Source organism: Engystomops pustulosus, chromosome 11, assembly GCF_040894005.1.
Source record: "Engystomops pustulosus chromosome 11, aEngPut4.maternal, whole genome shotgun sequence".
Taxonomy (NCBI): Eukaryota; Metazoa; Chordata; class Amphibia; order Anura; family Leptodactylidae; genus Engystomops; species Engystomops pustulosus.
Window position 1 is genome coordinate 54,248,072 of NC_092421.1, and position 26,747 is coordinate 54,274,818.

The window sequence follows — 26,747 nt, forward strand, 5'->3', positions numbered from 1 at the left end:
AGCAGAAACTACACTTCCCGGCATGCCCAGCGGCACGCATGCGCACGTCTGTGTCGGAGGGAAAGTGCCGCGCTGTCTGTGGCTCTGCAGCTGCTTGTCTGGGGCATGGAGCCGGAGTTCGGTAACTCGGTGAAGTGTGAGGAGGAGGAGAGGCCGGTGACATCTATGAACTTCCCGGCTGCCGACTTCATTAGATCCTCCATTAAGCAGGAAGATGTCAGATGCAGCGGCAATGAGGAAGCGCATCGTGCGCCAGACGAGGTGAGAGGGAGGCCGCCTGCCTGCGGTCATGTGATCTCCACTGGGGGCGGGGCCTGCATTTGTGGTCATGTGACAGTAATCAAATCACATGACTACAAAGGACAAGGTGGAGTAGTCACAACCTGGTGAATAAGATATAAAGGGCAATGACTGCACAGAGACTGAGAATATGGCACAGGTGAGTTACACATCATGGACACACATTACTTATGGCCCTTATACCTTGTTACGAACTGCACTATAGAATGCAGCTGGTTTTGTCCTTTAAAGGGGTATTCCCGTCTGGGCATTAACATTCAGTTTGATTAATCTGCCATTAATAAACATTTCTTCAATTAGATGTTATTAAAAAAATTGTTCCTGTGTGAAGATAATTTTCCATAAATGAAGTCATGTGGTCCCTTAGAAACGAGATAGCTTCCCCGGATACGGCCACCTCTGCTGGAGTGATTGCACAAATAAACAAAAGGTTATTGTATATAAAATGTCCGGGAGTTACTACATGTCGCACAGCCGTCCTGTGGTAATGATTGCTGAATCCTGGTGGTCCGGCAGGACCCTATACCGCAAGTCTGGCCACGTGGCCGTATCCGAGGAAGCTATCTGGTTTCTAAGGGACGACATGACTACATTTATGAGAAATTATTTTCACACAGGAACATTTTTTTTAATAACATCCAATTGAAGAAATGTTTATATATGGCAGATTAATGAAACTGAATGTGAATGCCGAGACGAGAATACCCCTTTAAGCCTTCATAGTTTTTTCAGTTATGTTTATTTCTTGTCGTTATTCAGTCTGGGAATACATTTTTATATCAACAGCATCTTTTTAGGATGATATCGCTGCCTTCTGGGACAGATCATCATTTTTTTTATACTCTAACTTTTACGCTGTTAAAGAGAACCCGTCAGGCAAAATAACCCCCCTAAACTAAATATATTTTCATAAACTGCCATTAGAGAGCATTGCCTCTATCCCTTCATTGTCCCTCTACATGCCTGTAAACCTAAGCAATGAGGTCCTAAAGCTGTATGCAAATGACCTGTGAAATGTCCAATGAAGCATTAGCATATTCAAGCTGTCCAGCTTATTCATGAGTGGGAGGCTGTATAGTATAATGATGTGCTTCCTGGTGCTGGCGCCCCCTGCAGCCTGTGTGTGTGTATAGGAGAGATACAACAGCTCCAGGCAGCCATGTTACAGCAGAACATGTCAGGTACTTGTGTAGCTGATGTCTGTGTATCACACATGTATATTAGGAGGATGCAGCATGTCAGCAGATGCAGCACAGACACTAGCAATGCTTTACTATACATTACACACAGACATGAGCAGGGGGAGGAGAGGGGAGGGGTAACATGGGTGACATCACTGCCTCTGACCATGTGACCTGCCTCATTTACATAATAAAGAAATGATGATTTTACAATGATTAATGTATGAAATTACTAAATAAAGGCTGGGATGGGATCCTTGTGAGCTGCTCCAACAGGTAGTAATGACAGGACAAGTGACACAGACCTGATGACAGGTGTCCTATTCTCCTTTTCAGTATGATTATGGTAATGCCAGTCTAATACAGTTTTCTGGCTCATCCCCAGGCAGCATAGCAGGGTAATAATAGAGATTTTAATTTTAAAGGGATTGTCTCATTTTTATTTTTATGTTCCCCGTGGTTTAAAAGAAACATCATAAAACATTTTGTGGGGAATTTATTAAGACTGTGGCAGCCCTTATTTTCCCTGGCATGCTAAGAATCCCTGAGAAGTTCCCATGTCTCAGTATTATGCCGTCCGAATTAGATCTGTGCCAGGTGCTGCCTACTGTACATTTCAGCTCTGTGGCAGAATCCCAAATGTATAGTAAATTAAGTGGATCGGGGCATCCCCGGCATGGCCCAGTGCCCTGTCATGCCTACTTTTTATTGAAAAGTTTCAGTTGCTGTCTGTGTGCCAAGATTTGTGACTTATTTTTTGCACACCAGAAAATTAGTGCAGGAGTTATATTAAATGTCCGCCACTCATCTAATTTACCTGCAGGCTCCTTTCAGTGCTGCACCTCCCATGGTGCTCCTGGTTTCAGGTGAAATACACATTGTTCAGGGCACGGTCACACGGCACGTTTTGGCTGCATTTGCAAACGAAGGCCAAACTGCACCAACCGGGACGGGCCGCGGGGTGGGTGCGGTTTAGTCTGCATTTGCAAAAACGTCCTGTGTGACAGCGCATGTGACAAAAATTATACAAATCTGTAACATTTATTGCTGTATTTGGCATAAACCAAGGTAAACGTGACAGATGGTTACAGATTAGCAGTACAATCCCCGTTTACTGCAATACAGTTGAATTGAAGTATGTGGTATGAGTGATCAGGCCCACAAGTGCCCAAGGGGGCCTAAAAATAGTAGAAGAAATAAGCGTATAAATTATCCCCAATTTCTCCAGAAAACATATAAAAATAAATCAGTTGAATAAACAAATCCCCCCCCCCCCTAACAGCCTAACACTTACAGGGCATCTAACACCAACCAGCATAAAGGATTGTATGCAAATGAGCTAGAGGTGTTCCAGGCTCCATAGGTGTTAATGGAGCCTGGAGCCCCTCAGGCTAATTTGCATACAGTCTTTCATTCTGGTGGTAGATGTCCTTTAAGATATATCTGCCACATTGCAACTTGAAAAAGCTCCTCAAAGAAACTGTAAATGGTGAATGACACGTACCCAAAATCCAGACAGAACCATATGCCTGCATATATTACATATATCCTACGCCATATAAAGTTGCAGAACTATGGTTAACCATAAGGTGGTCCCTGACAATGTGACGCTTACAGTACTGGTATAACGGTGTTAACCCTCTAGTCACAGGGTCACTTATAGTTCTCATTTACATTGGGCCTTTCTATGTAGATATTCTCTGACTTGTTGTCTGCCATGTTCTTAACCTGCAGCATATGATTAACCTCGCTGACCTGAATCCTTACATCCTGTGCTCAATATGCAAGGGTTACCTCATTGATGCCACCACCATTACCGAATGTCTGCACACTTGTAAGTACTGTAGTTTTTACATCATTGAAGTCTGTTCATACAGTGACTCTCCGCTTTGGCTCTTTGCAGTTGCGGGGTAGGGTTTTCATTAGGCCTTAGGATATCTGTATACAAAGTGACCCTACAGCATATGCTCTATTGACCAGACCAAGCCTAGACTCGCTTAAAGGTCATCTACCGCCAGATTGAAGTATTGTATGCAAATGAGCCTGAGGGGCTCCAAGCTCCATAGGTGTAAAAGGAGCCTGAAGCCCCTCCGGCTCATTTGCAGTCTTTCATCCTGTTTAAGGACATTCCACATGTGGCCAGAGTACTGCCATTCTAATAAGCCATGTGACCAATTCACCTGTTGGGACTGCAATACAGAATGACTGAAATCTGCTGGTTCTATGAACTTTATTACAATATAGTATTTTTGTATTTCAGTCTGTAAAAGCTGCATTGTGAGGCATTTCTACTACAGTAACCGATGTCCTAAGTGCAATGTTGTGGTGCATCAAACACAGCCCCTTTATAACATCAGGTGAGTAGCATATTATATTTGTATTATATTCACAAGAATCTCTATACGGTATAGGATATGCATTATAGTGCAATGCAAAACTTTTATGTGCTCCTACAGCTCACCCCCTAGGCACTTGACGAGCATCACATTTCCATACCTTGGCCTTAAAGGGGTTATTCCAAGTTAAATTTGGTTGGACCCACACTAATCACAATAATGGGGGTACAGCTCTCTAATCAATGGCATTTCAGGTTATTAAAAAAAGAACCAGTAGGATGACATTGAAGCGTATCCCAGGGTTCTCCATGGATATCTAAATCATGCTATCAAGCTATCTACTTTGCTATACGTTTTGGGATGTATATTGGACATAAGTCCTCATAGACTCCTATGGCGCCCGGATACAGTATGGTGAGCACCCACATGTGTCACCATACAGTGCCAGGGAAAAAGATTGAACATGCTCTATCTTTTCCTGTATGTCCGGCTGGGCCTCACTATGGAGAGGGGAGGGGTGAGCAGCGCTCATGCCTTCACCTCTTCAGCGCAGGTCTGTATGCTCGCTCAAACTACTGCCTGGAGAGCATACGTCAGTGTGAAAGAGGCCTAACTCTTACATTTTGTGTGTGGATCACAAAAAGTGCAGTATTATACAGGAAATGAGTGGACCATTTACTTGGTAAAATTTCAGGAAAAGAAGACTTGGGCCACTTGGTGGAAAGTAACATGTATTTTGGTGACTGATTATGGGATGTGTGAAGAGAGGAATAAATTCTCATAAGGACATACATATCACTGGTCAGGCCGCACATGGAATATTTTGTACAGTGTAGAAAAAGGACATTGGAATTGGAACAGGTGCAGAGAAGAGCAACAAGATTATTAGGGAAATGGGGGACTAGAATACAATGACAGATTATAGAATTTGGGGTTATTCAATTTAAAAAAAGAGGACACCAGCACCGTATATAGGGTTCATTCTCTTAGAAGAGGAGATGCAGTTCTACCATCACCATGGACAGGGGGCATCCTCTACACCTAGAGGAGGGGTGGTTCTACCATCACCATAGACAGGGGGCATCCTCTACACCTAGAGGAGAGGTGGCTCTACCATCAGCATAGACAAGGGGCATCCTTTACACCTAGAGGAGAGGAGGTTCTACCATCACCATAGACAGGGGGCATCCTCTACACCTAGAGGAGAGGAAGTTCTACCATCACCATAGACAGGGGGCATCCTCTACACCTAGAGGAGGGGTGGTTCTACCATCACCATAGACAAGGGGCATCCTTTACACCTAGAGGAGAGGTGGTTCTACCATCACCATAGACAGAAGGGCATCATCCATACCTACAGGAGGGGAGGTTCTACCAACACCATAGACAGGGAACATCCTCTACACCTAGAGGAGAGGTGGTTCTACCAACACCATAGACAGGGGGCATCCTCTATACCTAGAGGATAGGCGATCTTACCATAACCATAGACAGGAGCATCCTCTACACCTGGAGGAGAGGAGGATCTACCATCACCATAGACAGGAGCATCCTCTACACCTATAGGAGAGGTGGTTCTAACATCACCATAGACAGGGGCATCCTCTACACCTAGAGGAGAGGAGGTTCTACCATCACCATAGACAGGGGCATCCTCTACACCTAGAGGAGAGGAGGTTCTACCATCACCATAGACAGGGGCATCCTCTACACCTAGGGGAGAGGAGGTTCTACCATCACCATAGACAGGGGGCATCCTCTACACCTAGAGGAGAGGAAGTTCTACCATCACCATAGACAGGGGGCATCCTCTACACCTAGAGGAGGGGTGGTTCTACCATCACCATAGACAAGGGGCATCCTTTACACCTAGAGGAGAGGTGGTTCTACCATCACCATAGACAGAAGGGCATCATCCATACCTACAGGAGGGGAGGTTCTACCAACACCATAGACAGGGAACATCCTCTACACCTAGAGGAGAGGTGGTTCTACCAACACCATAGACAGGGGGCATCCTCTATACCTAGAGGATAGGCGATCTTACCATAACCATAGACAGGAGCATCCTCTACACCTGGAGGAGAGGAGGATCTACCATCACCATAGACAGGAGCATCCTCTACACCTATAGGAGAGGTGGTTCTAACATCACCATAGACAGGGGCATCCTCTACACCTAGAGGAGAGGAGGTTCTACCATCACCATAGACAGGGGCATCCTCTACACCTAGGGGAGAGGAGGTTCTACCATCACCATAGACAGGGGCATCCTCTACACTTAGAGGTGCGGAGGTTCTAACATCATCACAGACGGGAGGCATTCTCTACACCTAGAGGAGAGGAACATCTATAATCCCCATAGACAGGGGACATATTCCACGCCTATAGGAGAGGGACACTTATAATCCCCACAGACAGGGGGTATCCTCTACCCATGTTCACTGTACTTTGCACATGTTTGAGAGGCCTGGAACCCTGGAGAACAAAAATATCATCAATGATTTGTATAATAAATTTGGTAAATGTCAATTTTCGGCAGCCTTGTAGGGTGTTTTTTACCTTCAACAACAGTCTGGATATATTATACAGGACATTGTTCTAAATCATTTCCTATTCTATATATATATTGTTATACTGACATATTTTATTGTAGGTTGGATAGACAGTTGCAAGACATCGTCTTCAAACTAGTCGTCAATTTAGAAGAACGTAAGTTCACTTTAAGTTTTAAAGTATTTTTCTCATTAATTATCATCTTGGAAAATATTGTACATGTAACTTTAAGGCCTCATGCACACGAACATATGCTCGCTGAGGCGGTTCAGGGTGCGAGCATACAGCCGGATGCAGGGGAGAGGAGGGGTGAGCACTCCTCACCACTCCTCTATTGAAAGCAGATTGTCGGCCTATATTATGCACGGTGGCCACCTGCCTCGGTCACAGTGCGGTGAGACAGCGTGCGCTCACCGCACCATGACAGGATGCCATACAGCTCTATGGGCCCTCCATACGCTTGTGTGAATAAGGCCCAACGCTGTAGTCTCATAATGAGTATGTGATATAATTTGCCAGCAGGTTGGAATATAAAGTGTTCAATACACTGTTCTCACTGGAGATTAATAGCAAGATAAAATATTTTGGCAGCAGCACATTCCCTAATGAGAAAAATGAGCAAAGCATACATGTTTATGTGAGTAATAGCTGTTGCTTGGTTGTCAGCTATCCAAGATATATGCCAACCTAGAGGCCAGAGCAGTAGAACAGAAATAACTATAAAAGTAAAAGTTTATAATACACATTGGAACTAAACCAAGACTGATCACAAACGGGAGGGAGTTTGGTATGCAAGTACTGCTCCCTTCTCTTTTTATCACTTTACTCGTGTTTTGGCTCCAAATATTGCTTGGAGAGGAAAACCGTCAGATCCAGCAGGGCATGCCGCAATCGAAGGGTAAAATGTCTCCTTTATTTGCAAAATATCCATAAAAATAACATCTAACAAAGTCATAGCCAGCAAGCAGATATTTCTGTTTCTGCTTTCTGGCTATATGCAGTGGGATTCTTGTGTTTTTTTTTTTTTGTTTTTTTTTTGTTTTACATTTTGTTGTTGTTATTATAAACGCTGCACACAAAACCTTAACAAGGAAATCCAGCCTTTTGTCATTTTTTTAAAATGATGATTATTTAGAATTGTCCGGCGCCCCACATCTCGGGTTGCGGGCTCACCCGTGCCCCATCGCCCTGGCAACTTCCCTGTCCGCGTTTCTCATTCAGCTCCGGTGGTCTGGGGTGCGTGTCCCCGCGTCCTAGGGCGTGCACGTGTCGGCTCCCAAAAAATTTAAGGGGCCAGCACACCATTGATTGCAGCTGGCCATTCCCAGAATTTTTCATAAGCCAGCCTCTCCCTTCACAGCCCGCTGGATCTTTGTTCCTCGCAGACTTGGAGAAAGCTTTGTCTGATGCCCTGTGCTTGTATTCCGAATTCCTGTTGTGTCCCTGGTTCTGTTATTGACTCTGATCCTGTGCTGCATGTCCTGTCCTTCCGCTACGTCCCAGACTCTGATCCTGTGCTGCCTGTCTCGACCACGATCATACCTTACGACTTTGTACTGCGCCTTGGTAGCCACCGTGGACAAAGTTGCACCCGTGGAGCGACCTGGTGGTACCATGCCGCAGCAAGTCCAACCCGCTTTGCGGCGGGCTCTGGTGTAAATCGGGTGCCACTTAGACTCCGGCTTAGTCGGCTTACGTCAATGATTGTGGTGGTCCAGTGGGTTCACTACCCCTGGGCAGTAAATGCCCAATACATACAATACAATGCAATACAATAAAAAAATACTGTCATAGGCTGCGTTCACACTGCCGTTGCTTGCCGTACCATAGCACGGCGGGCACACGGCGGTGCCGGGGAGAGGAGGAGGGGGAGAGCGGCGCTCACCCCCTCCCCTCTCCATAGGAATATATGGCACCATATTCCAGAGTAAGATAGGACATGTCCTATCTTTCTACAGGGTACGCTCCCGTTGGGCCCCATGCGCCTATTGCAGTCAATTGGGGACGTATATTGGGCGTATATATATGTTGGCCGTATATACGTCCCCCATATGGCAGTGTGAATGTAGCCATAGAGAAACCTCAACTGTTGCAGTGTGTGACAACTAGGTATCCAGACATTGTTTGCCGGTAGCCTTATAGAAGTATACAAAAAAGTGTTCTGTTCTCGTGTTGTGAGCATTGAATCCTGTCCATAAAGCCAAATTGTTAGATCAGGGGGAGAGTCTTGATAAATTAACCAGCCAATGGTACAGTGTCACCGTCCTAAATGTCCTTTATTTTGCTCTTTGGTGGAAATTTTATGAATCTGATGTAAAGAAAAGTGTTGCCGCTGTGCCAGTTAAAAGCCATCATATCAACCCAGCTTTTATAAACCTCCCCTTTTGTCTCCTATGTTTCTCATTATCCCTTATGTCATTACTTTGTATTATTTCTCTAGGTGAGAAAACTCAAATGTTTAATTTCTATAAAGAACGAGGACTTGAGATGCCAAAACCTGGTAAGTAAAATGCAGTTTTACACTTATTAACCCACTTATCTCCAACGGATAAATGATGTTTCTCCATCTATACAGTAGTCACACAACCTGTCACCACTGCTCGAGGAAGACCAAAGAAGCTATTTGGACCTGTATTCCGCATTCCACCAGAACTGGATGTGTCACTTCTTCTGGAGTTTATAGGGTCAGTAAATGTGATGTAGTTATACTTTTTACAGGGTACATGGCATAACCAGACCTAAGAGTGGCGTGTCTGTGAACCAAAGGCTAGGAGCATCCTAGTTATTCCCATTTCAGATATTTTTTGAATAATGAAAAGTTATACAAATCTCCAATATATTTTCTGTAACAATTCCTTACAGTTTTCTAGATCTCTGCTTGTTGTCCTTCTATAGGAAGCTCCATTTTTTATTTTCACTGGACAGAAAATCTGACCTTGGTCACACTGGTGCGCGGCTCGTTATATCACACAGCTCTGATTACTCACGGGAAGTGAACATAGAAGCTTTCTGTAGAATGACAGCAAGCAGAGATCTAGAAAACAGTGAGGAATTGATACAGAAAGTATATTGGAAAATGGTATTATTTTTCATCATACTAACTATCATTTATTGCCAAAGTGGTAATACCCCTTAAACTTGTCCCCGACCACCCACTGACTTTAGACGTCAGCTAGTCCGGGTCCCAGGTCTGCAATGATGTCTTCCAGCGTAGCTGCAGTTACTCCTGCACGGATTACAGGAGCAGGTCTGGTCACCGGCTGTCACAGACAGCAGGAGATACTAGGGAAGAAGGTGGAAGTGATTGTTCTACTGCTTCTGCTTTCTCCTATACTCGCTACATTCCGCTGAAGTATCACTGTTTAGTGACTAGAGGAGGCAGCAGGGCTGCCGCTTCTATAGACCCAGTGGTTATGTGATTGCCGGGCCTGATCAGACATCTGCTTCACAAGAGGACGTTTCTGTCTATAACTACTAGATGTCCCTGTTAAAGTGGGGGGGGGGGGACGAGCATCACACAATAAGGAATACGTTTGTCAGTGCAATTATATTAGTGCTTTCGGAGTAGGAAAGTGGAATAGAAGCAATTTCTGGCACACAGCTAGTTATTGCAATAACTCTGACTACGCCACCTCCACGCTATGTTGCTGTGAGGGTGCATTGCAGCTAGCGTAGTGGGCTGGCACGGGACATTCCTGCACAGCTAAATGTTTACAGAGTTTTACTCAAAAGTACACCAGGTTGGCCCACAATGTGGCACAATATGGGCGGTAGATACATCTTAAGGTCCAAGCCTCATAATATATCAGCCTTGGCGACGGGAGGCGATGTTTATCATACACCTTCACACAAAGTGCTGACATATGTTAAATCTGCAGCGCTGCATTCAGCTTCCGGCCGGCCGTGGCCGGGTACGCCTATCCGTCCCTATGCACAGCATTGTGTATGGGGGCCGGAAGGTTGTCGGGTCCGGCCGGAAGCTGAATGCAGCGCTGCTCCGGCGGCCATGTTTGTTTACATGGCGCCCGGACCGGAGCGACAGCAGCGCTGGATACCGGAGGGCACCGGAAGTTAAGTACAGCTTTATTGTTTTATGCAGCCCGCTCCCGGCCACATATATTTTTTTTTCAAAACTCGGACAACCCCTTTAATGATGCTGTTGTTGCTGTATACGCCTAATATTTTGTGCTTTGAATGTGAATTTTGGCCACAAGGGGGCATAAGCTACCAGCCTTCATTATGTGGGTGTATGATCTGACGGGATCATCTGTTTTCATACAGGCCCCATGTTGCATCATGCTCTGTAACACATTCACTTTCTCCTGATACATTGATTCTTGAAATGCACCTGATTCAGTATTTGCCAATTATCTATATAGGAATCTCTCCTTTTACAGGCAAATCTGATGTTGCTGTTTCTGATTTTTTTTATTCCATTTTTGGAGGATAAATAAATATTCTTTCTGTACTCCCAGGATATGGACTGCATTGTCTAAATAAAAGAATGGGAATGCAACTATAAGTGGATTTAAGATTAAAAAAAACCTTTATTGGTAAGGGCTTAAAGGGAACCTGTCACCAGCTTTATTCCATTAAACTAACACCCTCAGTCCTTTCTAGAATTCCATATTTTTATATTTAGGAATTTAACCTGTAAAAAATAATCCTCCAGGGTAATATAAAAATGAGCAGAGAGGAGTCATATTTTACCTGAGATAAGTCAAGTTTGGAGGCTGATAATTGGAGATTATCTGGGGTCCAAAAAGCAGGCACTGCACTGACCATCTGTTTACTGCACAGAGTACGAAGCCCAAGCTCAGCTCCTATTCAGATAAATGAGAGATAATCTGCAATGGTGCAACATGGCCCATAAATAGTGTACTGAGCAAAGGCTTTTCAAGTGGTTTAAATTCTACTAATATCTGTATTTCCAATACGAATCTTCGATCTTTATAGCAATATCTGGGGGAGGCTTTGTCACCTGTGAAAAATATATGTGCATATTTCTGTACGGTTACATTTCTTGTGCTATAATAGTGCTTGCCATACATTTTATTATTAATATTTGTCTATCGGTTTAGCCTCGACCCCGCATTGGGATGGATTCTATTACCCTGATGTATTGATGCTGACGTTAAGAACTCCCTAGGTTACAATTGCATTCCCAGACGTGTATCTTGTGACACGCTGCCCTTCTGTTGGCTTAAGAAGTGAAAGCCTCAAGGCTCCGAACCTAGAGAGGAGCTGGAGGTACTTAACATCCACGTGACCGCTGCATTATTTATGACAATGAAATGGTTCTGGAAGTGCATTAGAGCCTCAAATGAAAAGACATGTCATTAAATGGAGAGGTTTTCACATCTACTTCAACGTCAAGTTTAAAATCTTTTCTCTGTCTGGGGAATTGTGGATTTACTTAAGGTATTTGCTGTTTTTTTTCTAGGGCTGATGAAGGCACAGGAAGCTTTAAGGTAAATGTGATGCCACGAATTATGAGTCTGATATGTTCTCACATTATTTTCTCTGCTTGGCAGTTTTTGATCTGCCCTTACACTTAAAGGGGTCATGATTTTGATTTTATTGGGGCATATTTGGGCGTCATAGAGAGACACCTCATGATGCCCCTTTCAGGGCACAACAAAGAGCTGCCTTGGCCAGTGTGTCATACTACTTCCTGCAATAAATGTTAGGGGATCATAAGGCTAGCTTCAATTTTGGAGAATAGTGGATATCATTAATCAAGAAACTTTCTTGAACAGTGTTTTCAATTATTTTAATAATACCTCCATGGGATAAGTAAGGGGTCCCACATCTGGGCACGGCAGCCACTTTGTGCTGCTCTCGTGCCAGAAGGTAAAGTTAATAGATTTCTATTTGCAGTAACCCAGCTTGCCCACTATGCAGTGTACAGCGCTGTCATCTGATCTGTAAGGGTGCAATAGCACTGATCTGATCTGGTGACCTTTGCTGAGGATATACAATACAATAAAACTTTATTGATCGCAAAATTGTTTAGTTAACACTGTTCGAGCCAGAGAAATGGGGAAACAACGTAAAAGCATGCTATTAACAAGTAATGCAGCAAAATGGCAAAATAAGCATAAGAACACTGAGAACGTATTTGTGTGACGGATATTGGTGGCAGGGGATGGGGGGTGTTGGGGTTCATGGGGGTGACATCTTTATCAAAATCCTGGAAAACTTTATCTTCCCATAAACGGACACCTTTGGCCTGAATGTTCAGGAGGCATCGACTCCCAGATATTTAGCACTACATCGTAAACAGAGGAATAAATGTATTTGTATCCACCTTATCCTGACAAACAGATGGTCCCGATACAACAGGGGTGTCAATCTCATTTTCATGGGGGGCCCTCACATACTTAGAGGCTAAATGTCATGTTATTACTGAAATTGTATCTACTTGAGCTATGTAGTTATATTTATACAGCATTACCATTACACTCATCCCTTTGCGAGCAATCACAAAGCTGAACAACAATAACCTGAGACACCCGCATGACCTTTATGTGCCACCCCCCCAGCAGCCCACCCTGAGCCCTCTGTACATGGCAGCTCTGAAGCCATCCCATGTGATGTCATCACGTACAACACGCGTACACTGAAGCAAAGAAGTCAGATATACACAATAAATAAACTAGACGACTTTCACTAACAATTAAATAGCAAATGACATGCAGATCTGCAACATCTCCCACCGGGGCCTACCCTTTTCTTGGGGCCCGAGGCATTTGCGGCCCATAATACCGGATTGGCTGGCAATTGCAACCTAGTGCACCCTGATGTCATGGTGCTTGGTATGGGGACCGGAGGGCTGTCCCACAGCCAGGTAGGTCTCCAGGAGGTGGTGTGTGCAAGAAATATGGAGGGAGAGGCTGATGTACTGGTTCTCCCGGGGGCAACTCCTCAGTGTCTGTAAGATCAAACTGAGGCAACGTTATGCAAATGAACTTGCAGTTCTTTATTGAACCACAGGTAGCAGGCAACGGGCCTAAACGGTCAACCACAGTTTCTGGTACTGGAGTGGTCGTGGAGAGAGGTCCCCAGGAATAGTGCACCAGCCTGGTAGTAGATGCGAATGGGATAATAAAGATGGAGCTGTGTCCGAGCTGTGGATGCTGCAGCTCTGGATAAGAGTCTCCTGACTCTGGGTCCTGGGAGTGGGTTATGTGTCAGTACTGAAGGTGGGCTGTGCACTGTCTCTCTCTTCACTCCGTCCATGTGCTGAGAGACCTGGTGGTAAAGAGCATGTGCTCAAAGACCAGCTAGGACTAGAATCAGACCACATTCTCCTCCCTTCCCAGGGGTTTTATTACTCCCCCTGGTCAGGTGGTAGCACCTCTCCAATCACACGCCAGTTTACAACACAGAAATATCATTGGTTAATATCCTACACCCACTTCACTATCGCCTTTCCAGGGAGAGGCTACAGCTGCAGATTACCTGAGATATCCCTGCATTATCCCTTAGGTGAGTTGATCAGACTCACTATATGGATCCTGACATGTAGAGGGCCTTATTCGCAACTACTCCCTTGCCCACACGTTGGCAGGGGTTTTGCAGATCTGTCAGTGGGGAGGTTATTGCATCAACACAACTAGATATCAGAATTCATACATAATAGAAATGTGAATAAAATTCACATGTATATACTGCCTACATGACTTGCTTTGGTGATTTTTGTTTTCGAATTACTGAACAACCAGGTAACTTTCCCTTACAGGAGCTCGACTAAGATGTCTGGGATATGTTGGTGATACAATTAAAGGAGTTTTCCCATTAAAGAAAGTTCTCAAATTTTTAATACCCTAGTGATTTTTATTCAATAAAGTTAATTTATTTTGCTATTTTAGTCGGGGCCTAAAACTGCTATAAAATTATCACTCCCAAGACAGGTCATTGTAAGAATCCAGAGCTTGGGTGGGCTCTAGTTAAGAAGACACTTAATGATTCCTTTATTCTATGAGATGATGTTTGCTGACAATGAACTTAGATTATCAGGGTACAGGGTTTAGCTACACTTTTTCATTTAGCTTCTAAAGAATCTGCTAATATCTCACACATAAAAAAAGAGATGAGTCATAAGATGGATATGGGACACAATGACACACTCCGCTCTCACCTAATCAAAAGGACAGTTAGCACTGCTATGCCTCCCCCTTCCCTTGGAAACAGAGCTTATCTTATCTCTTCTGAGAACTGAGAACCGTGTAGAAGCATGTGCTGCTGACTAACCAGGAATTGCCCTTTGCCTCCTACCACTCCCCCATCCATTTGGTTTGTGGAAGGAAAAGTTATTCAATTTTCCAATGTACTTTCTGTACCAATTACTCCTTTTCTAGATCTCTGCTTGCTGTGCATAGAAAGCGTCTATGTTACTTCAAGTGGATAGAAATCTGTCCATAGTCATGTAATCAGTACCCAGGTGCTCGAGCCATTGCTTATTCGGCTCAAATTCCTCTATGTAATAAATGCTTGTGTCCACGTTTATGCCATATCAAGACGGTGTCCAGTTTTCTATCCACTCAAAGTAAACATATATGCTTTCTATATGACAGCAAGCAGAGGTCTAGAAAAGGAGGAATTGGTACAGAAAGTACATTGGAAAATTGTATAACGTTTCCTTCCACAAACCAAATCAATTATTTGCTAAAAGTAGACAACCCCTAGTTATAGATGGACCTCTCTCTGCCCGCTGTGACCTCTGGTGAAGTTCTCTGTATGCATTACTTTAGTCTCGGGCTGCAAAGATCCGCTGTAAGGTGTCTGTAATGTAGTTTTATTGAAAATCCTGGTGCCTATTACAGCAAAAAAATTTTGAAAATGCAATTGTCACCCGGCCAATTTTGGAGCTACAATTATAAAATATACCTGTTCCGACTTGCATACAAATTCAAACCAAAGAACCTATTTTGTACTTAACCCGGGGGCAGCCTTTATACTCTTGGCCTTGTCCCTACTTTGTAGCACACCATTAAGTGAAGAATAAAGCAAAAGCAAGTAGCTGGTGAATTCTGCTGTCTCACTGTCTCTGCTGGAGTCCTGGCACTAACTAACTACTGCGGTGTCTGGACTGCGCTCATAAATGATTAATATCCGTTTTATTATTCAGGCGATGAAGCTCTGAATTTCCCAAAACATAGCTGGAGGAACATAGCTGTCATGTTCCCATAGTCAGTAAAGATGCGGCATTTATGTGACAAGCTAAGCTGAATCTGGGAATCATTTCATATTCTCCGGTTAAATGGAGTCCTACGGTCCCCTGCTTTATTTCTAATCTTAAAGGGGCTGTGTCACCAAAATCCTCTGACGCTTGTCTGTGGCATAGGTGATAAATGTATAATGGCCTTGGTCCGAACCTCTGGGACCCCCCCCCCCCCCCCATGACCATAAGCCTTGTTTTCACTGAGTCTTCTATATAAATGAGGAGGTTGTATGCATCATTGAACACCACTACTGTGGAACACACTGAAAACACTACTCTGTCATGTCCCTCTGACCTACAAAAGGGTAATTTTGTGAATTTTTTTTTCCCGGTGCTGGAGCTTTATGTATTTATTAAAATGGAATCCAGTGTCTGGTTGTGGTCTTTACATACTTTCCTTATCACCAATACTATGTACTGTATATATTTGGGAAAAAAACTGGGAAAACCTATTGACTTGAGTATAAGCCTAGGGTGGGAAATGCATTGGTCACAGCCAGTATATAGCTAGTCAGCCCCCCCCCTCCCCAGTATATAGCCAGCCTGCCCCCAGTATATTGCCAGTCAGCATTCCCTCAGTATATATCCAGCCCCCTGCCCAAGTATCTATAGCTAGCCAGCATTCCCCCCCCTCCCCTGTATATATCCAGCCCCCTGCCCTGTACATTGCCAGCCTCCTGCCCTAATAAATATATATAGCTCCTTGCCCCTATAAATAGCCAACACCTGCCCCAGTATATGACCAGCCCCATTTTTGCAAATTCATTAAAAAAATAAAGTCAATACTCACCTTTCCGATGCCCCCGCAAGTCTGTGAGATGCTCCAGCTCGCAAGCTGTGACGTCAGCCGCTGCTGACATTGGGGTTTGTGCCAGACGACATACACAATATGCTGACAGAGGCGGATGTCATCATTATAGAAAAGTTAAAATAGATAGTGGGGAAGATATCTGTGAATAGACCAGTGCAGAGTTGGACTCCACAGCCATGTTCTGCACCAGGTAAATCATGCTGGATCCTGTATCTCCAGTTGTTTATGACTGTGGAGTCTATTTTAGACCAGCTATTAATTCAGTCCTAAACTAGACCAACTGTGTGGTGCATCAACTTAATTTTCTGGTGCCCAGGCTAGGACACGCCCCGTTCAGAGACAAATTGGGAAACTGCCTGAAAATGGTCAAAACCCCTAAATGAATGGGTCACCCTGCTTTCTGTTGCTAATTACTAAAGAATTGTGGCCTAGACTGATGGATCTTCCCCCAGTATCTAGTTATTCCGGGAAATTTGTGGGTGAATTAATGAAAGTATAGAACCTGGTGGTCCATTAACCAGCAGTACATTTTTGCGGCATAACTGAAGAATTCAGAATAATATAATAGAAAATGGGCTTTCGCGTCACCCGAATGCAGTGGGATATTGGAGAGGATTTGCACGTTGTGATGGCGGCTTTCAAAATCCAGATTTATATAAGAATTAAAGAGATGTCCCTATGTAGCAAACTTCTTATGTGGTTTGTAACTCAAAACCTAAAAGATTCCTAGCTATGGGGCAAATATGTGGTAATTATATTTTCAGTGTAGAGGAAAGGGAAAGAAGAGGGAAAAGTGGCAGTAAAATGTAAGTTTCATTTCATAATTTAAAAATGCTACTTTATATTCAATGTGGAAGTGATTAAAAATAATTTAAAGAAATTGAAAAACTATTAGGGAAAGTTCTGGGGATATTCTTCCCCTACATGCAAATGTAGATCCCTGTCATTGATTTTGCAAGTGATCCCAAAGGTTGAGGGTTTGATTATGTTCTTTGTTTATTCATTATTACAGTCTTAACTCATGTAATATCTAGCTCAGGCTTTATTGTCTTTTTCCAAAGTGTTGCACATTTGTGTCAGTAATATCTCCTTATTTTGTTTGGAGATTAATCAAATCTGCAACACATCGTTGGAGAAACAATGTTGCATCACAGTGGGCAGAGTGTATCCACTAGAACAGAAGCACACCAGATTGATTGTCAAGCTTCCCTGGTAATGCCACCTCATTCAACGGGGATGTATAAACAGCGATATATTGTCTTTAAAGCGCTATACAGAAGGTACATGTATTTTAATCCCTTGATGTGGTCTCTCTCTCTTAATAAGTGGAGAGAGAGACCACATCAAGGGATTAACATACATGTACCTTCTGTACAGCCACTTTTCCCTCTTCTTCTTTCCCTTTCCCCTACACTGAAATATAACTACGCTTTATACTACTTGGGGCACGCAGTATACCACTTGGGGCTGGCTGTATACTACAGGGGGGTTGGCTGGCTGTATACTACACCCTCGGCTTATACTCAAGTCAATAGGTTTTCCAGTTTTTGGTGGTAAAATTAGGGGTCTCGGCTTATACTCGAGTATATACGGTATTCTTTGGTGGTGCACACCTGGCAGGAGAATAAGCAATAAGACTATAATTATTAATTAAAAAACAATAATTCTTCTGACCTGATCAATTGTAAATATGTGGTAATGTACTACTTTTTTTTCCCCAGCCTTTGGAGAAGAAGTTTGTACGTGTCTCGGGAGAAGCTACAATAGGACATGTTGAGAAATTCTTAAGAAGGAAGATGGAATTGGCTACAACGTGTCAGGTGAGTTAAAGGGGTTGTTTTACTTTTGGCAAATAATTTATATTTTTTGCGCAATAAAATTTTATAGAAACTTCCTGTATCAATTCCTCACAGTATTCTAGATCTCTGCTTGCTGTCATTCAACAGAAATCTTTATTGTTAACTTCCTGTTGATAAAAACCAGTCCCTGGTCATGTGATTTTACACAGGTGCAAGGCTCGTTATATCACAGAGTAATTGTGTATTATAATGAGCTGTGCACCTGTGTGACATCACATGACCAGGGATCAGTCATTTTGTGCAGGAAGTAAACAATGAAGCTTCCTATGGAATGACAGCAAGCAGAGATCTAGAAAACTGTGAGCAATTGATACAGAAAGTATATTGGAAAATGGTATACGTTTTTATTATTCAAACAATATCAATTAAATGCTTAAAGTAGACAACCCCTTTAAACAATGCTGAAATATATGAGATGCAATTTGAACATTGTTGGCCTCAAAAACATTTTCTTTTCTCTGTAGTAAAAAGGATTCAGAATTAATAACAATACAACAACTATACTCATCTGATCATACTGGCAGAGGGAAAAACATATGATAAAGCCCGGCCATTTAGACCCGAAGGTGTTATTATGCCCTAAGCTTTTTAAAACATTTTTTTAAATAGATTCTCCTTGTAGAGATCTGTCTGATGACAAATGTCCTATAATTGTGACACTCGAGCGTTGAGTCAGCTGGAATGATCAGCCAATTTAATGAATCTAGGATGTAAATCCTCTTATCTTGTATGACATCTAATCATCTATCTCCCGCTGGTTATTCATCTCTGGAAAATACTGAATGTTCATCAGAGGAAAAGTTTCAGAATAGTCAGTATCAGATTTTATTTCCTTTTCTAATAATATGCCTCGTAAATTTTCAACATTTCTCTAATTAAGTCCATTTTTATCTGTTTGTACATGAAGTGATATATACCTAGTGGCTTAAGTGGGATGTCCAAGACCATTGTCTAAATCCAACATTCTGGGTAAATACTCTCATTTCATCTATTGACCCAGTTTATGTGTCTTTAAATGGTGCAAATGGTGCTGGATCCATGTGAAACAGGTTTATTTTTTTGCAATTTAATTTTTTCTCCCCTTTTTTGTTAATTTTCTTTGTGTTTTTAATTTTTTTTTTTTTTTTACATTTCATAAATAATTCCTTTCATTTTATTTAAGGAATGGTATGTTCCTGGGGTAATAACTGTATAAGATACAATGCAAGGGTGCTTTCAGACGGCCGTGTGCTCACCCGGACTGGATCCTGGATTCACCTCTCCTCCTCCATAGCCAAGGAGCGGCTTTGCAGCAAATATGCCAAAATATAGGTCCTATATTTTGTAGTGCGGTCGCCTGACTCGGTCATGCTGCGGTATGACAATGTGTGCCCCACACATGGTGCCCGGGAGCTATAGACTTCTATTGTGGCTCAGATCTGGCCACAATTGGTTCGGACAGATTATGGTCACAATTGCGGGCGTACGAATGAGTCCTAAAAATTACTCTTGTTGTTGCTTACTGTGTTCATGTAATACAGTCTGGTTTAAAGGATTGTCCAACTTCAGTAGACACTTGGCTTAAAGATTAGTGTCTATAGAACGCTCACATGTAGCGCTCCAGCGCCCCCCAATGCTGGGATCCCCACATTATGGAGAAGGGGAAGTGGGTGGAGCCTCCTGCAACCTACCATCTCATTCTGTTCCTTGGGAATCCCAGAGAAAGCTGTACCCACTAAATCCCCCATTCCCAGGCCCTATATGAGGAAAAAAAATAGAAAAAATCTATACTCCCCTTTCGGCTACTTCTCCCAGGCTCCCTCTCCTGCTCAGTGATGCGCCCTGGCCGGAAGAGCAGAAGATGGAGCCGCGGGACCAGGAAGAAGAAACCAAAAGGTGAGGATAGAGGAGGGCGTGACATTTAATGAGAGGGGAGCATCTGGCAGGACATTTCATTAAAGGGGGGCGACTGGTAGGAAATCTTTTATTATAGGGGGGCGTCTGGCAGGATGCCTTTTTTTATTAAATGGAGGCGTCTGGCAGGACATTTTATTAAAAGGGGGCATGTGCTGTGAACTGGAGGGGGGGGGGGCTGACAAAAATGTTTTGGTCAAAAAAAAAATTGCATGTAATTTATCAATGTGGGAATGGACAGCGGTGGCGGGGAACAAAAATCTTCCAGTCAGGGGCCCCAAAATTCCTGGTGCCGGCCCTGTTGATCACCTTGTTATCCCCTGTCCTGTAAGGGAAAACTTTTCTAAACTTGGGACAATCCCTTTAGGCTGAATGTACAATCAGACATAATACTGTATGTATAATACAGATGCATTATGGCTATATGTTTCATTAAATGATCAGTACATTTTCAACAAAGTTTTCACTATTTATTTTTTTAAATATCCACCTAATTCCCTCTTGCTAGCTAGACTGATAGAAGTTCAATAAGGCATCAGATTACATAGAAATTCTATGGAGAGGGGAGGGGGATCAGCCAGTTACAGCAGCAAGGTATCTACACAGGTGCACAGAGAGGATTACAAACTGAAATGGAGAAACCTGCTAGAAATTGAAGATTACTAGTCAATTCAGTGTTGTTACACATAAAAACATATAGGGCTAGTTATATATTTGACTTCTTTTATTACAACTCAATTTCTGTAATGTTTGATGAAGTCCTGAGGAACTTTTTAGTAAGATACCTCTACCTACCGCAAAACTGTATATTTTAATATATTTTTTAAATATTGCACTTCTCTTGCTATGTCAGTGTATGTATTTCATAAGACTGTTTGTAAATGATCATAACATCAAGTATGACTATAACAGAGAAGGCCGCAGTCAGTTTTTCCTCTTCTAAATGATATTCTCACATTTTACAGAAAGTCTTGAAACTTTATGCAGATCCTCCACACTTCTCTTTCTATGAATAATTAACATTACCTTACACGATGACTGCTTGGCACAGGAAATGTTTTATACATGAGTTCACATAGTTTTGTTTAATTCATTGCAAATATTAGACCATCAGTGACTCCTGTGCATCTAGATTAAATAGGGCGTTCCTGGCTTCTCTGTCCTTGGGATAAGTGATCAATATCACATCAGTATAGATGTCTAAGTTTGCGTCATTGGACCTGGTCAAATTTGGTGCTGTTATCTTGTCATTACTAACTTTACACAGAAAAAGCATCCACATGTTTAAATTATCTAATCTATTTAGATTTTTTTTTTGTTTTGGATTGCTGATAGGTGGATATTATATGTGCAGATCACCTCCTGGAGCATTACCAGACGTTAAGAGACATTCTTGCGGAAATTGGGAAGCGTGCTCTTCAGGTATAGTATTGCCGCAGATGTCATGTTACGATAGTAAAAGACAAGGTCTGCTCCAGGTTTCAACAGGCCCCTGGGTGACAGAGCCTCAGTGGTCCCCTTTGTAGTGAACTCACGTGGTGGCATTAAAAATTCAGAAACTAAAACCGTCTCCTGTTCCCTAAATATTCCCTGATGGTTATTTTATTTCCAGCCCCCTGATGGTTATTTTATTTCCAGCCCCCTGATGGTTATTTTATTTCCAGCCCCCTGATGGTTATTTTATTTCCAGCCCCCTGATGGTTATTTTATTTCCAGCCCCCTGATGGTTATTTTATTTCCAGCCCCCTGATGGTTATTTTATTTACAGCCCCCTGATGGTTATTTTATTTACAGCCCCCTGATGGTTATTTTATTTACAGCCCCCTCTTGGTTATTTTATATACAGCCCCCTCATGGTTATTTTATTTATAGCCCCCTCATGGTTATTTTATATACAGCCGCCTCAACCCCTATGGATTCATTAGATACGGCTCCCTTCACCCTCATGGACTTCTTATGTACAGCCTTATGTGGGCCCCCATCAGCTCTGGGCCCTGGCACATGCCCGGGTATGCCTAGTGCTGGTTCCGGCCCTGATTAAAGTGCTTGTCCTATTTCAACAAATTTTCTAGATCTTTTCTGGCTGTCCCTCTTTATTAAGTTTCTATGTTTGCTTTCTGTGGATAAAAACAGGTCCCTGGTGTAACATCGTGTGACTAGGGATGTTTTTTTTTTTTTATTGACAGGAAGTCAACAATGAACCTTCCTAATTTCAGCAAGCAGAGATCTAGAAAACTTTGAAGAATTGATACAGAAAGTATATTGGATAAATTGTTTAACTTACCCAAACAATATAAGTTATTTGCTGAAAGTGTAATACCCCTTTAAAGAGCCTGAGCTCAACATAATAAGGATGGATGCAGATGGCTATCATGTAGTCAGTATGATGGAATCGGACATAGTAGCTTTTGTGTACAGGGTCTTTACATTGAAATACTTCTGTGGTTAAAATTTTTATAACATCATATTCAATGTATAATGCGTTTTGGATTTTATGTTACTGCAAAGAAAACTAATATGAGCTATAGGATAAAATGTGATGAGAATGGGCCCGGGACTGTGTTCACATGTGTGATGGAGGCTGCATATGGAAGCAGAATGATTGCAAATATAAATTCTCCGCTGTCATTCCAGTGATGGTCTAGTGAATAATGTCCACTGCAAAATGTGTGCAGCTTCACGAGCCATCCCTGTGCTCTCCGCTCATCATGTTCCTGCAGGGAGCTCCGGAGCGAGCAGTCAATTACAGCTGACAGTTTTAGCACAGACACGGTCTATGCCGGCTCATAACTCCCAGATAATTGCATTATGCAGCTAATTGTTGTTTTGCAGCTTAGATTTTCACTGTCGGCTGATTCTCTCCTGTTAACCATCAAAATGTTAGTTGTGCTGATTTTAGCAGTCATAAGCTCAGCGGTTTTTAGTTGAATGTAAATGAGAAGACCCATGTTCCTAATAAAGGGCTGTTATAAATAATCTCATAAATTATGGAAACTTTAACAAGTCTATGTAAATGATACTACTGGTTGTAGAAAATGCCCCAAGATATTAGAAATCAAACACTGGCTTTAATTGTGGGGGTGGCACTTTATATGTCTTGGGCCTTGTGAAAACGAATGGAATGTGAACCATGATCCCGCTGACCGCTGTGGCACCCGGTCCTGGTGTGGTTTGCACATCCCCTATATTTTGCCATATTACAGCGCTGGCTGCTCGGCTTTCATTGGAGCGGGGAAGGGGGGGGGAGCTCACCATGGCTGACCCATGGCTCCCGTGAACTATGGGCAAACTTTACCAGGATAAGTATAGTATGGTTCTCCCTATTAGGGTCCTTACTTTGGAAAAGTTTGTTCTTTGTGGCACACCCCTTTAACATGGGAGCATTATCCTGCTACATTATGCCACTGCCATTAGGCTACACATCTGCCATGAAAGGGAGTTCATTGGAGAAGTAAACGGAATGTGTCCATGTAACCTCCACCAATGCACCAGAACCCCAAATTCCTAGCAAAATATTGTCCAGATCATAACCCTGCATCCACTGGCTTTCCATCATCACATCCCAATAGATTGTAAGAGGTTGTGTGTAGACTTACTACTGCAGTATATCAGTCAGGTCCCGCACCCTTCATGTATTAGGATACTCGTTGTGGCTGATATGAAGGACGTCATGTTTATGCTGCTTCTGCAGGATTGTGATGGCTACATTCCCAGCTTTTTTTTCTGAATAACATTGTGGATTTTCATTATTTCACCTAATTATTGTTATAAGATAATTGCAGCCGTGTCTAATCAGCAAGTGCAGATATGTAAATTCTACCGAGCAACAGAGCACCAAGGTCATCGAAAAAGATTAATTCTAGTTTTCTATTTTTCTTAATAAGTAGGATAAAAGAAATACATTATAAGACGCAGTCAGTGGGAACCTGTTACATTTATATTGTTCTCTGTGAGAAGGGAGAAAGATTTGATATGTTGCTGAAATAATCTGGCAGCACAGTCAGGAAGGTGACCTTTGTTAAGGAAAGAATTCACATCCCAGGCAGTGCTCTGGTATATCCAGGAACTATATTCCATAAGAGATGGTGTATAAGGACAGGCGTTCACATAATATACATGTATGGCTATGGTGGACTCCAGGTTTCAGTAGGCCCCTGGGTGACAGAGCCTCAGTGGGCCCTTTTGCAGTAATCTCACGTGGTCACATTAAAAATTTAGAAACTGAAACAGTCTTCTGTTCCTTAGTTTATCATCCCAAACAGTCCCCTCATGGTTATTTTATAAAAAGCCCCCTCTTGGGTATTTTATATAGAGCCCCCTTCACACACTATGGACTCACTAGATACAGCCCCCCTCACCCCCATGGATTCCTTATGTGGGCCCCCCAGCAGCTCTGGGCCCCTGGCTGCAGGATATCTTTAAATGCAAGAAGGGAATTTTTGGCCAGAAATCCAAGATCTGCTGGGGATGCGAGCTGGCAGACACTGAGTACTGAGTAGGTGCTCGTGGACAGGGAAGGAGAAGTTTTCTTGCCAATTGTTATTGTAAAAGCAGTTCAAATAACTTTTCTATGCTGTGCAAGTTAATGAAACATATCTTGAAAATTCCTATTTTAAAGGGGCATTTTAGATATTGATCAACTGTTGTTGGGACATGTCATCAATATCGGCAGGGGTGGCAGTACTTGTGCTAATGCTATGGAATTGTATTTTTACACTTGCTCTGTCCACATATTATCCCAAGGAAATGTCATAAGTATCAGAACCTAGCAAACTAGTAAACCATTCAACAAACTTTACACTGATTTAATAGCAAAACTAAATATAATTAACTGAATAATATATCTTATCAGAGCAGCGTGCCTCTCAAATCCCCTACCTTCCTGATTTTACTTGCACTCTTATTGATGGCAATAAGTCCAAAACCTCATTGTTATGTGAGAATACACAAAAGTCTATAGAGAAGGGAGGGGGAGCATTGAGCATGTGCTACATGGAGCAGCTAGTCTTGGTGGCTACAAATGCAGAACACCAGGCCAATTACACTGATTCTTTGTGTAACACACATTGTACCAAGAATTTAAGCAAAGTTTGTTACATTACAATACTAGATACTTTATTCCTCTTACAGTTTAAATTGTATAATTTTTTTTTCTTTCTACATTTTGCATTGCTTTCAGGACGGTTTACTTGTCCTTCACTTTGGCCTTGGCTTGTCTCCATCATCATTGACTTGAGAAGATTCCTATTTAAGGCCGCACTCTCCAGGGGCACTGACTGTGCTGTGAAGAAAGATATTGCTCCTATTTTGCACTGTGAAGATCTGGATGAGCATTTGATTGTGTTATTACTGATCTTTCCGTTTTCAGCGTCACCACCGGTGTTCTTTTCCTTACAGCTAATTTGTTGGTCATTGGATGCATAGTTCTCATTGTAAAATGGCTTCTTTTTATGTGCCGGGATATAAATCGGGCATCTGCATCATATTGTGGCACATTTACTTAGCCATCCGCTGTAGTTCACAGAATATCAGAATGTCCGATAATAATGCACTGTGCCGCGGTTCACCAAGAGTCTGACGTCACTCCCCCAAATTCTGTTGCATGGAAGCCAGTGCAGCTGCGACAGAAAATGATCGCGTGCGAAACAATCCCAGCACAGACACCTGTTAAATACCTGTCCAAGCCGTGTAATCCCCCAAATAAGACAAACAATCTGACAAAAGTGAGCAGCGCAACCCTTGGTAAATGAGCCCCATTGTCTAGCACCGTTTTGTAACATCAGCTCCTGTTTTGTACATGGACAAAATTGTTGGTGCCTTTCCCTTAAATACGTCCACTGACAAAGAAAATAGTAGTAAATTTTAATTTGACAACCCAAATCCAATATCTGATTTACATTTGATTTATTTTCAGTGAATTAAAATGTATTATTACTTCTTTCAGTTTGAAGTTAGTGACTCTTATAGGTCACTGACAGGTACTAACAATTTTGACCATGTCCATATATATTTTTACTGCTTTGCAAGTCTTTGTAAAAAAAAAAAATTACTTGCTTCTTAATGAATGAATATTATATTTTTGCCTTAAAGTTGTTCATGGGAAAAATCTGTCATAAACACTGTAAATTGCACCGTAAGAGTGACATTCCAAGTCAATTTTGGAAGAACTAGAGTCCTAGACATGGAATTAATTGGATTTTCTGCAAACTATTGTATGTAATCAGAAATCCAATTCAAAGAACTAAAACTACTTTACATTTTTACAAAACACATTTCTATTTTGTTTATGTTGTCAGGGAGAGACAATTTTCTCTTTGTTGTATATACTTGTAATAAAGCCAGTTTAGACCTAACCTATTGGTAGTTTGTTTTTAACAGGATGCAAAAAGAAAGCATAATTCATTTTACAGTCAAGTTTGTCACAAACCTGATTACGCCATCTGTCTCAATAGCCAAATGTAGAATCCGCTTGGAGTCGGGGTATTATACTTGTGACACTTTTTTTTGACTAGTTCTATTTGCCTCTTTTGGATCATAAAACCTGCTGGGATATATTGTCCTTTAAACCAGTGCTATACATCCACT

The 26,747-nt window shown here is 42.3% G+C and overlaps 1 protein-coding gene across 3 annotated transcripts; it reads left to right on the forward strand.

The window, feature by feature from the left end:
• On the forward strand, window positions 1–26,515 carry PCGF6 (polycomb group ring finger 6). 3 transcript variants are annotated; one of them, XM_072129572.1, is made up of 10 exons: window positions 1–261; window positions 3,216–3,315; window positions 3,742–3,838; window positions 6,474–6,529; window positions 8,814–8,873; window positions 8,949–9,057; window positions 11,817–11,844; window positions 18,132–18,230; window positions 21,498–21,584; window positions 22,349–25,325. In XM_072129572.1, the coding sequence occupies exons 1-10, from the start codon at window positions 106–108 to the stop codon at window positions 22,370–22,372; spliced, it is 816 nt and encodes a 271-aa protein (XP_071985673.1). In that variant the 5' UTR covers window positions 1–105; the 3' UTR covers window positions 22,373–25,325. The 3 variants fall into 3 exon arrangements, with proteins under 3 accessions (XP_071985673.1, XP_071985672.1, XP_071985674.1); XM_072129571.1 differs by lacking the exon at window positions 22,349–25,325 and adding an exon at window positions 25,342–26,515 and having other exon boundaries at window positions 4–261; XM_072129573.1 differs by lacking the exons at window positions 1–261; window positions 22,349–25,325 and adding exons at window positions 312–439; window positions 25,342–26,515.
• Window positions 26,516–26,747: the final 232 nt, after the last annotated feature.